Consider the following 12,175-nt stretch of genomic DNA (forward strand, 5'->3'; position numbering starts at 1 on the left):
ATTGTCGTATGCGTATTTACTCTGTGTAATTTGTAGTTTGATGTATTATTAGTTCAATTATTAAAAACCAATATATATTCATGATTGCCTCTAAGCGCTCACATTACGAGTCAATGAAATGAAAAGTATTGTGTATTTGCCAATTTTTCTGTGACTGGAGGAAAGGTAGATTTTTTTCCACTCTGTCAAAGTATTTGTTTTATAGTTATACAGTTATTTAGACAAGTTTCTGAATAACCTGAATCCGTCTTGCTCTCATTCAGTGGATCGTCACAGGCTCTGAAGACAGTTCAATTCAAGTTAATTTGTATAGCGCTTTTTACGATACAAATCATTACAAAGCAACTTTACAGAAAATTACGTTTCTACAATATTTAGTAGTAGCTTAAAAGTGGTGACGGTCTGTTTGTGCGCATATGACAAGATTTTTCAGAAAGATGTATACAAGACGTAGTCAGCCAAACGATGAACATTATTAACAGCAATTATTATATGATGCAATCACACTTGTAGCAATATTTGTTAGTTCTGTTTGTTGATTCAGGGTTAGCATCATCCGGGGTCCTCTGAGGGGTCAGCATCATCTCTTCTCAGGTGTTCTGGATCCAGACTGGAGCTTGTGTAAATCCCGTGGCAAAACAGAGAGACAAATAGAGACATAATTAGCATAGCTGCTGTTTCAACAATGTAAAATTAATTAGTTTAACCCAAGCTAAAGAATAAGAATGCGCATTTGATCAGATGCAACTGCAGTCACAATTTAAGAGATGCATTATCGAATGCTTGGGGAAAGAGATGTGTTTAGTCTAGATTTAAACAGAGAGAGTGTGTCTGAACCCCGAACATTATCAGGAAGGCTATTCCAGAGTTTGGGAGCCAAATGTGAAAAAGCTCTACCTCCTTTAGTGGACTTTGCTATCCTAGGAACTACCAAAAGTCCAGCGTTTTGTGACCTTAGGGGACCATTTAGGTCCTTATGGGTAAGTAATGATAATTTGTAACTGATATGGAACTTAATAGGTAGCCAGTGCAGAGACTGTAAAATTGGGGTAATATGATCATATTTTCTTGACCTGGTAAGGACTCTAGCCATCTGTATTTTGGACTACCTGTAGCTTATTGAAGATACTGGACAACCACCTAGAAGTGCATTACAATAGTCCAGTCTAGAAGTCATGAATGCATGAACTAGCTTTTCTGCATCAGAAACAGGTAACATGTTTCGTAGCTTGGCAATGTAATATGGAAGAATGCAGTTTTTGTAACATGGGAAATATGGTTTTCAAAAGACAAGTTGGTATTTATTTACACAACATGGTATTTATCTGGAACTTGCAGACCAAAGAAATTGTGCAGAAATTATAAGGGCACACATGTATATGACATTTGCTACACCTCCCAGACTCAAATACATTGCAGCATCTTTGATGTATTTTTGTTCTTAGATGTAGTGATCTCGACAGCCTGTCACCCTACAGAGAACATCCTTGCCTCTGCAGCCCTGGAGAATGACAAGACCATCAAACTGTAGAAAAGTGATGGTTCAATTAAAGCACTGCACTTCAGAGGCTTCAGTAGAAAACTTCAGACTGATGACTCCCAATAGTGTCTGTCTTTTACAGTGATAGCACCTAGTGCAGTGTTATTATCTGAGAGATGGACAGGTCCTGTCTGCTCAGAATAGTGACAATCTCACTCATCTTTAAGCCTGCTCTCTCCTTAATATACTGTAATAATCTACTGTAATGTTTTCAGTTCATTTTAATTAATTACTGATGAGCCATTGTTATTTATCAAACCATAAATTCTATTGTTTTATTGATCTGGTTAGGTGAAGATGGATGTAATTATGGTAGACATACCATAAATGTTTTTGTTGCCTTTTTTGCTTTTTAAGCATTTGGCAATCAATGATATTGATTGGTGAATTAATCCTTAGGGTCATTAAATTGTTTCTAACATTATTTTCCTAATTTTAAGCTTTGAATTTGATGGCATCAATTTGTCTTCAGTTATATTTTTATGGCTTTGTGTTTGAACCATTGGAGCACTAGGTACATTTCCATGAAATTTTGTGTATTAGAAACTATATAAATATTACGGCAGAATATTTTTCGGTATGAAACCGTTAATCCTATTTAATGTTTTGGCTTATATACCTTACCTTTGGCGTGCGCGTGCACACACACACACGTACGTATATATCATGATTTATTAATATTTATCAGATAGTTCTGATGTTTTCTAAAGACAACATACGTTTTTATTTTTTTTTTTTACAATCTTAAATTTAATAGTCCTTTGAACAGACATAATAGGATAATACACAATATACCCTCAATTTGTCTTGTAAAAAAGAACGAGTGAGCCGTCCTCAGCTCTCAGGTGAGGGTACCATGAAAACATGGCAGAGGAACAGAGAGCTAATGCACATAACCTTTCCCTTAGTCCAGGTTTGAAGGCACGGCTCCACTTAAAAATGAATATTTACACCAACAATGTGTACAGTATAGAACAGACAAAATAATGATACAGAGAAGAAGAAAAAATGACACTTTGTACAAAAATAGATAATTATCTTAAAATGCATCTCTTTTGTGTTTTGCTGACATGTCCTGTGATGGATTGGAGTCTCACAGGAAAATACAGATCAGGATTGTAGCCGTTATCAGGTAAGATGTGCCTGACTCTTGATAGTGTAACAAACCCAGTTTGACTAGTCCAACACAGTGCAAACCCAAGAGTGCTTTACATTGTCTGTGTTTTGTATTTACTTCAGCAAGGGGTCTTTAGTTCCTGTATGCACATTCTAAATATGCTTGCTTTGGAGTAATGAAAGGCTAAAGATGTCCAATGACAGAACAAACAAAAGTCTTCCCTGATGGCCTATTCAAATTTCTCCCTGGTCAAAGCATAAAAACATCACCACTAGAACTTCAAATTCTGTGTAACAATGACATAGACGGTTTATGTGCATGTTAGACTGAATACTCATGTTGCTGTGAGACCTGGCATTATCTTATGGCAGGATGTTTTGTCTAAATCAGTAGGTCTTTTGCACGATGTCTGCTAATGACAACTGCTGCTACACATACCTCCCCAATTCAAATAATAGTTATTAAAATGAACTGTCATCATGAAAACACTGGTTCAGATTGGCTCAATCTGCAATCGAGGTTTGATGTGTTAATACAAATGTTTCTTCCTTATGACAGATAAGACTGCACAATAGAACAAATAGAAAAATTGCATTTGTATCAACCTGAGGCTTAGAAATGTTATTTTTGCAATGTTTGCCAAGCATTCTGTAAAAACCTAACTCTTAAACTGTAACAAATGCATGTAATAGTAAATGAGTACAGCTGCAATGTAACAACCTTTCCAATAGGGGACAGGCATGGCACTTCCCAAACCTTGCGATTCCCTGAGGCCAGACTATCATCTGGATTACTTAAACTCCTTGCATATTTTCAAATCACAAACACCCACCTGCTGGGAATTATCAGATGATACATTATTGAAAATCTTTGGAAATACGTAATACATATTTATGCTGAATTATAGAGGCAAAACATCATGAAAAATTGTCAGTATTGAATCATTGTATTTTCATCCAGCGTGAGTTCAGCCAGGAGTACCCCTGCTTTTCATTCTTTTTAGACCATTCTGTTATTCATAGGCCCATTTATCTTCGAAAAAGAAAAGGAATTAAAGCCAAGCTGCATGCAGTTTCTTCCTCATGAAGATGGACTTTCAGAATCAGCAATTTCTAAGTGCCTGGGGGGAATTCTTTTTACTGTGGTTCTGTTAACTACACAGTTTGAGCAAAAACTTTCAATGGCAGGTACAGTGTGCTTTTTAAGAACAGCTGCATGAAGAAGTGCATCCGAGGTATTTTGTTTCCTCTTATGAAATCTGAAAATTCACAGCAAAACGATTGTGAGCTCAGAGATGAGGCGGTTTGGCTGTGTATTCAATTGAAAGCAGAGGTAGACCTCTATAAGGCAGAAGAAATGAGAAACCAAAACCTCCAGAACTCCGCTAGGCTTGCCAAAGGTGCATGCAAACCAGGAAAAACTCACTTAATCCATCCTGCGTGGTTTTCCGCAATGGACCATTACAGAGGATTTTGTGGATTGCACAATGTTTCTGATAAAACGCCAAGGTAGAATTACTCTTGAGTTCAGTCCTCTTCTGTGAGATCAGAGATCCTGTGAGATTCCCTTATGTCATTTGGTGTGGCGCTTCGAGCATTTCCATTAGGAAAGTGTCGATGGGTGTGTCTCCGATTAACTTGAAAAAGAAGAGATGTTCAAGACACTTCAGACCGATGGAGCGCAGGGCAGGCAGACGCAGTAACAGCTTGGCAAATCTGTCCATGAAACAGTGGATGTCAATGTTGGGATGAGCACAGTATCATACTTCAGCTGTTTTCTTATTTTTAATTTTTCAATAACAAACCATTGAAAAAGTTTGGGGTCAGTAAGTTTTTTTTTTTTTGGTAAAAGTAAGGATGCATGAATTGATCAAAAGTGACAGCTAACAAATTTATAATGTTACAAAAGATTTCTTTTTCAAATAAAAACTGTTCTTTTGAACTTTCTGCTAACCAAGGAACCCTGGAAAAAGGTATTTGAAGTTTAGGGTTAGGGTTAGGTATCCACATATCAAAATGATTTCTGAAGAATCATGTAACACTGAAGACTGGAGTAATGGCTGCTGAAAAATATGGAATACAAGAATAAATTATATTTGAAAATACTTTCAGTTATCTTAAATTGTAATAATATTTCACAGTACTTTTCCTTTTTCTGTATTTAGATCAAATAAATGCAGCTTTAATGAGCACCTTTTTCCAAAAACAAACACTTCTGAATGGTAATGTATAAGAGATTTAATAAAAAATGTATTTAAGTAAAACTGACTTTATATGCAAGGAAACGGATTGTAAATGTTGCTATGTTCACTCTGAATCCAGTCCCTCTGTTAAATCTCTGTAGCATTCTTTTTGTTTTGTGCCATTATTTTCATTTTTATATAAAAGTGAAATAATGAAGCACACATAAACGTGAGTTGTGTGTGTGTACCTCCCAGGCTGATCGGGGTATTTGTGTTTACAGTAGGCCTCTAGAGATGCATACACTCTTTCCCTTAATGCCTCCACCTCTGATGGATTAGACAGTCCTTTTGAATCTAACATTTGATAAAAACACAAAAAACACAATTTATTGTGAACTTCTCAAGATAAAGTGGCATTTACAGACTCAGCTTTATGAATAAGTTTCATAAAAATCTGTAGGTCAATCCTTATATAGACACTTGGCAAAAATGACCAAATTAAAGAAATAAACAAGGTAATGTTAAGGTGTCATTTTGGGCCACTTTATATGATGCTACACTACAGTTCAAAAGTTTGGGGTCAGTAAAATGTATATATATATATATATATATAAAGAGTTTTAAAAGCATTAATAAATCAACCCCAAACCTTTGAACAGTATTGTACATTTGTGTGCCATCCAAACATATCAAACCACAAGAGGTTGATGGGTTTTGCTAGTTTAATCAATAACTTCAAGGAAGAATCAATAACTTTAGGCCGTGGAATTTTAAGAAATCCAAAATAAAGTGCATCGCTATCCAAGAATGTTCTTCACAAACTGTACAACTAGAGAAAGAATGCTGGGCATAGTATATTTGGCAAAGTCCACAGCATTGGATATTTTTTATCTTAACTTTCTAAACTCATTATTTGACTCGACTATTTTAGTTGTTTGGGGATGAACATAGAGGTCACATGACAACAATGTTGTTACAGCAATGCATTACTTACCGGTTTATTTATTTTTTATTTTTTTTAATTTTAGAAAAGTATGCAGTATGCCATATATACTGCTTGCTATAAGCTTGCTATACTGAGGTTTATAATCACTGGAATCTCATTTAGTCTTTCTGGCTTTATTCCAACACATTTTTTTTTAGGAATCTGCCACAACAAATAGCAAGGTAGGTTGATGAAACTGAAGTGGTATTTTAAATGCACTTGTATAAGAGTGCTGTGTGCACATGTGTATGTCTAAGTATACATTACTGTACCTGGATTGAACAGTACAATGGCCCGCAGGCATCCAAGTTCAGTCTTGTCCATTTGCATGTCTCTCATCTTTGACACAAGCTCTGTCAGCACTCTGTAAAAAAAGGGGACAAAAATCTTTACGCTTACAGGCAGCACGGCCAGTCTGTTTAATCGCAAATTAATTTTCTCCAATGTACCCCTAAAAATGTGGGGTAATGTTCTGTAACATATTAAACGGGCCAAGTGAGTCATTGCTCCACCTTATATATTTAGTTTTCATATAGCCTTGAAAATCAAAGTCATTATGTCTTAAAAAACACATTAATCTCTACTGTAGACGGACCGGGCAGCATATATTTCATTAGTGAGGACACCAGCATATCTCACGCTGCCAGTGAAACATTATCACAGCGCTACATAAAACTGCCATCCGGCTTAATGTAAAAATGGCATCAATCAAGAGTAAGCTGTGGAGGACACTTTCATGATGCAGCATCTAATATCATTACACAGGTTATTTTCAAAAATTCATGTGTGCATGACCTACAGCTGTCACAAATCTTCCACAGGGTGTGCCATGAGGACACTGAAGGGTCTCTTAAGAAGATCACAAGACCATGCCCTCCATAAACTGAAATGCTGTCATTGTCATAAAGGTATAGTTCACCCCAAATTAAAATCTGGTTATCACTTAATCACCCTCGTGTTGTTCCGAACCTGTATAATTTTTTAATTTTCCATTGAACACAAAAGGAGACTAGGGGAATGTTGTGGCTGCTCTTTTCCATTTAAAAAAAGTGAAAGGGGACTGGAGTTATCAACCTCCAAAAATGACGAATAAGTAGCATACCAGTTGTTAATATCAATCATATGCTATAATCTGCATCTTATGAAGCCCTATGATAGTTTTGTGTATGGAAAAGGGAGAAAGTTACATTCAGTCTAATGGCACCATATTTGATTTGAGGAATATATTTGATTCAGGAATCATGTGTAATGATTTTGTGTCATTAACACAAAACTGTCATACGGCTTCAGATGATTTGGAATATAGAGTGCAATAGAGACCACTTTTTCAACTGTACTTTTCCCATACATTTTCCCATATGAATTTTTAAAAAGTCTTTGATAAAGAGTTAGAAGGCATGAACCAAACCAACCAGCTAAGAGGTTAATCACAACATTAGAAACATTGATTCAAAGCAAAAATAATTACCAAAACAAAAAGAACAAAGGTACCCTACCCTACAAAGAGAACTATCCCTTTAACGGCTTTAATGTGGGAAATAAATACAATCCCATAAAGCATTGAGAATGCTTGATAAAATTAAAAAGGCTGATAAATATAAAACTTTTTATTTAAAAACTGATAAAAATACTATTGCAAAATATGCATAGGAAGATTGACTCTATTATGCCATATGCAGTGCTTCGTGAAGGAGGTTAGCTGCTAAAGAGCTCGTTGGCACGGTTTGCATGTTCCAGTTTCTTATTGCTGAATTTTTCTGCAAAATCATCGGAATTGCATAGTTTTACAATGGGAATTCTGCTGTTAAACACGATTATTTAAAAGATGTGTTGAAATAAAACCAGCTGACTGCTTCAAGAACAGCATATGCTATCGATTAACGATCTCGTAGCTCGCATACAGTCTCTTTAACAGTTTATAAGATATTTTAAAAAATCAGTTAGCTTAGGAAGAAAATAAATGGATGGTACTGAGGCGCATGAGCCATATACTTTTTTATTTTTCCTTTGTAACATTGACAGTCCCTCCATTGCCTATTATAATAAAAAGAACAGCCAAGACATTCTTCAGAAATTCACCTTTTGTGTTCCTCAGAAGAAAGAAAATTGTACAGGCTCGGACTTTTTCTCTGAAACTTGGGACGTTTACTAACCTGTCAAAGATGGCTCCCACCCCGGCAGTATGTGCGCTGTTTCTGTGGACGTGAAGGCCTGTAGCTAATAATATCCCATCTTTCACAGCTATGGAACGATGCGAAAAAGAGGCGATCAGGAGTTCATTCCACCCTAGCAACAGAGGACAGGAGCACAAAAACACATTAACAACCAAACAAAGGTAACAGGAAAGAGAGCAACACGGCTATTTCCATCTGTTTTTGTGGCGGCTTTGTCTGTTGTATGTATTTACTCTTATAACTCTATATAATTTAAGTTGCATGTTCTTAAACAAAATTGAGTTTTAATGAGGACATTTCAAGTTGTTTAATACATCATCACAGTTTCATATGGTGCAATCCCATTTATGAGGCTCTAAGTAAGAAACCCTAAATAGAGTACTTCAATAGAGTTTGATTGTCCTCAGGCAACCTACAGCCTAATGAAATAAATGCAACATGTGAACGGCGAGAACAATCCAGCCTCTTATTCTTCCTCCGTCTATGTTGAAGCCATCATCCCTAACAGAAAGAAGGACTCTCACTCCAAGACGAGATGGAATTCCTTCTTTAATCGATGTTGTGGCCCGAGGCTGGATCAAATGTATCTCGGAATCCATATAAATGCCTCTGGAATAGACTGTAATGTCACATAACTGTAAACATACTCATTTCATTAGCCAATGCGGTTTTCTGCTGTAACTCCATAGCTGGAAGACTAAATGTACAGCACAAGGGTCAACAAAAGTGGTCTGTGTCTATTTACTGACGCACCTGCTCGCAGGAGGATGACTTGATCGTCCAGTGGGAGATCCGAAAAGTTAGGTATCCGCTTGGCCCACTCCACTAAGGTAAAGAGCTGTTTGTCAGCTGCTTGGCAGATGTTTGTGACAGGGTCGTTAGGCTGAAAAGAGAGAGCGAGAGAGTAAAAAATTGATCATGTTCCAACAAAAATATTAAGCAGCACAAATAGAATAATTTCGAAGGATTGTGTGACACTGAAGACTGGCGTAATGGCTGCTGAATATTCAACATGACATCACAGGAACAAAACAAAAAAAGTATTGAATTATTACAATATTTCACAATATTAATGTTTTTACATTTTTTTTTATCAAATAAATGCAGCCTTGATTAGCATAAGAGATTTCTTTCAAAAACATTTAAAAATCTTTCCATCCACAGACTTTTGGACATAGCATATTTCTACACAAATATATGCTTTTGGACGTATGCAACTTTTAATGAGAGCACAATAACAGACAGTGCTGGAATAAGGACAAAATGTATTTGCAAACTCTGGTTTTGAGTTGTTTTATTGATTTCGTGTATTGATTTGATGTTATTTGCATTCAGCTTAGATATCACCAAGAGAAACTCAGCTGTCAGACTCAGTGATGTGAGTGGGAAATGAACAGATGTCTTGTGGAAATCACTCCTGTCATTTGCCCCCAGTGGAATATTTTAATTTTCTGTTTAACTCCTGCTCTCTAAAAGCCTTTCCTTCTGCTCAAGTAACCCAAACTCTCCAGCCCAGAATCAATTAGAACAAGCACTCATGAACCAGCAGCCTGGCATGTGCGTATTCTGCTGTTGTCATTGATGCAAATTCTGTCCCAGTAGGAATCCCGAAATCGCATCATCACTGAAACATCATCATCAACATCATCATCATCATCATCCACCCAGAGCAAAAAGCTCTTTCATTTTAGTGGTATCATACCCTTGTGAATAAGTAGACTTTATCACTCTTTTTCACAGAGCATGTATAACAGAAATAATATACTTCAAAACAATATAATTAATTGTGAAACGCATGTAATGCTTATGGACACTTAAGTGCTGAAATCATTGTAATCAATGTTTTGTATTTTTGAGTGAACTATCCCTTTAAGCACACGTTTTTTTAAATCAAGTGTATCTAATGAATTCATATCACCCCCAGACTGAAATATAATAATAACAATCTGGTTTAATAGTCTCATAATTTGCACAGCTTTCAGTTCAGATCATCATGTCTTAACAGTTTTCCAGTCAACCCAAAAAGAGCTCAAATTCATTAGAGCCTTATTCATGTGAGAATAGGGCTCAAGGGCGGCCATTAAAAAACAACTGTGAGGGAAACAAACAATCCGAAAATACAAAGTAGGGAAGACAAAGCATATGCCTTTTTTCCCCTGACCTCCACCTGATTTAGAGCTTACAGCTGCACAAAACAAATGTGCACAAGGCATAAATATACACACAGCACTAGCCTCCATGTATCTAACTGACATGGTTAATGGCTAAAGTTCTTATCTAGTGACATGACAATGTGCTTCTTCTGCAGTATGTGTCCTCTCGAGGGGCCTGTATGAAGGTCTTCAATATCAAAATGGACTGCGATGTAGCCGAAACCATCCACTGGGAGTGGGATCGTAAAAATAGCCCTTTTTATTCACAAACAGAATTACTCAAATCTGCATCGGACTCTTTCTTGGACAGCTGCTAAACTCTTAGAACTGTCATTTTGTATATGTGAAGGCAGGTTGAAACCTTCCTTTAGTCTTGACATTCAGAAAATGATAAATCCCGGCCCATTCACTGGGGAGCAATTGTGAAGTGTAACTTTGAAATGCTGCATTTCTAATGAGCGGCCCAAATGTTCTCCATAAGTTGAATGTCACTGAGTGAGATTTAGAGGGAGGGATTGGCTTACAGAATTGGCAGGCGCACTCAGGTTGGCCTCCACGTAGGTCTCCGTCTTTGGTTCCACTGCCAGTTCGGCTTCCAGAATCTTTTCCACGGGCATGTCCTCGTTGGCACAGCTGCTGAACTCAGCCTCACTCCGCTCCTTCGCCCGCTGCCGCTCCTCCTGAACGGCTGCACACATGCAGGAACAAAATTAGAATGGCTGGCATGTGCGACATGTACAGTTACACACACAAACAAAACCATGACCTTGTGCTCAATAACACGCAGCTGCTTTTGATTTGCTCTTAATCTACACAATTCCACAAAAACAGCTCAGGCTGTTTTTCATCGAGCTGCATATGCATCTAGACCATTATTCACCGAGTTCAGCGGGCTGAAAGTTGAGAAGGTCAGCCTGCATTTTGTAGTGACGTTAGTAGTAATATGCATTCGTCTCTTTAAAATATGTATATTTTATTTGGGTACGATCCAGTGCAAACATGATTCTGTGCTTCTATACAGTCTACGGACAAAGTCATGAGCCATAAAACCGTCCCTTGGTCAGATAATTGGTTCTGCAGCTTGACAATGTATTGGTGTGTGTGTGTGTGTACATGAATTTGTGCAAGCTGTGTACAGAGCATATACTGTATGCATGTTTGGCCTAGTTCAGAGGGGGAGCCAGGTCTAAACCACACAGTTGGTCTACTGTGGTCTGGACCTGGTGGAAATGTGAACGTCTGCCTCGGCGTCCGGCTGTGGAACATTTCAGCTTTCCCTTCTGTCTGTAAAAGCCCTGTTTTATGACTCATTTTCTGTTCGACAGAAACCACTAGCAGATCATGAGGGGAGTTCTTGAGTGGGAGCCGTGGAGGTCATCTGAAGGATAAACCTTTACTCCAGGAGTCACTGAGAGGTGAGGAGAGAGGCACACAGAAATTATTTTAGCCTTACTGTCCTCAGAAACAGAAAGCAGAAAACAGAGAAAGCGACTCGTGGGGGAGAAGTATGTTAGATTACGTCTCTTTCAGAGGCCTCAGTATATGAGTCCAGCCTTGTGCTCTAGACCACTTAATAGCTTGAAAAATAGACCTTAAGTTTTTAATCAGGTTTATTCTTCATGACTTTTTCTACTCTTTTGAGAAGAGAATATAAACTAAATTAGTGTTCACTAATTTAACACTAAAAATTAACACTAAAATAGTGTTCCTGTAGCTCAAGTGGTAGATCATTGTGCTATGAAGCGCAAGGTTGGGGGTTCGGTTCCCCGGGAACACATGATAGGTAAAAATTGATAGTCTGAATGCACTGTAAGTCGCTTTAGATAAAAGCGTCTGCTAAATGCATACATTTAATTTTTTATTTAATTTAAATTGATAGGATGATGTGTCTCCATGAAAAATGTCACAATAATGCAATTTATGTCAGATACTGTATAAAACAATGAATAAATGCAAGCAATTTCCACATGCTAAACTTGTTTTACTGGTGTACACACTGTAATTGTAAACCGCTGCTGGTTGTT

At 37.3% G+C, this 12,175-nt stretch overlaps 1 protein-coding gene across 3 annotated transcripts in view; it reads right to left on the reverse strand.

The window, feature by feature from the left end:
* Positions 1 to 1,877: 1,877 nt before the first annotated feature.
* Positions 1,878 to 12,175, reverse strand: part of LOC132137430 (retinoic acid receptor RXR-alpha-B-like) — a 55,135-nt gene continuing 44,837 nt past the window's right edge. For 2 of the 3 annotated variants that reach the window (XM_059547477.1, XM_059547475.1), the window contains 6 exons: positions 10,676 to 10,839; positions 8,752 to 8,881; positions 7,978 to 8,110; positions 6,097 to 6,188; positions 5,088 to 5,193; positions 1,878 to 4,372 (listed from right to left, as the gene is read on the reverse strand). In XM_059547477.1, the coding sequence (XP_059403460.1) occupies positions 4,225 to 4,372; positions 5,088 to 5,193; positions 6,097 to 6,188; positions 7,978 to 8,110; positions 8,752 to 8,881; positions 10,676 to 10,839 (773 nt within the window). In that variant the 3' untranslated portion in view covers positions 1,878 to 4,224. The remainder of the gene's footprint in view (positions 4,373 to 5,087; positions 5,194 to 6,096; positions 6,189 to 7,977; positions 8,111 to 8,751; positions 8,882 to 10,675; positions 10,840 to 12,175) is intronic. The other variant, XM_059547476.1, reaches the window with a different exon arrangement.

Source organism: Carassius carassius, chromosome 4 (genome assembly GCF_963082965.1).
Source record: "Carassius carassius chromosome 4, fCarCar2.1, whole genome shotgun sequence".
NCBI classification, from domain to species: Eukaryota; Metazoa; Chordata; class Actinopteri; order Cypriniformes; family Cyprinidae; genus Carassius; species Carassius carassius.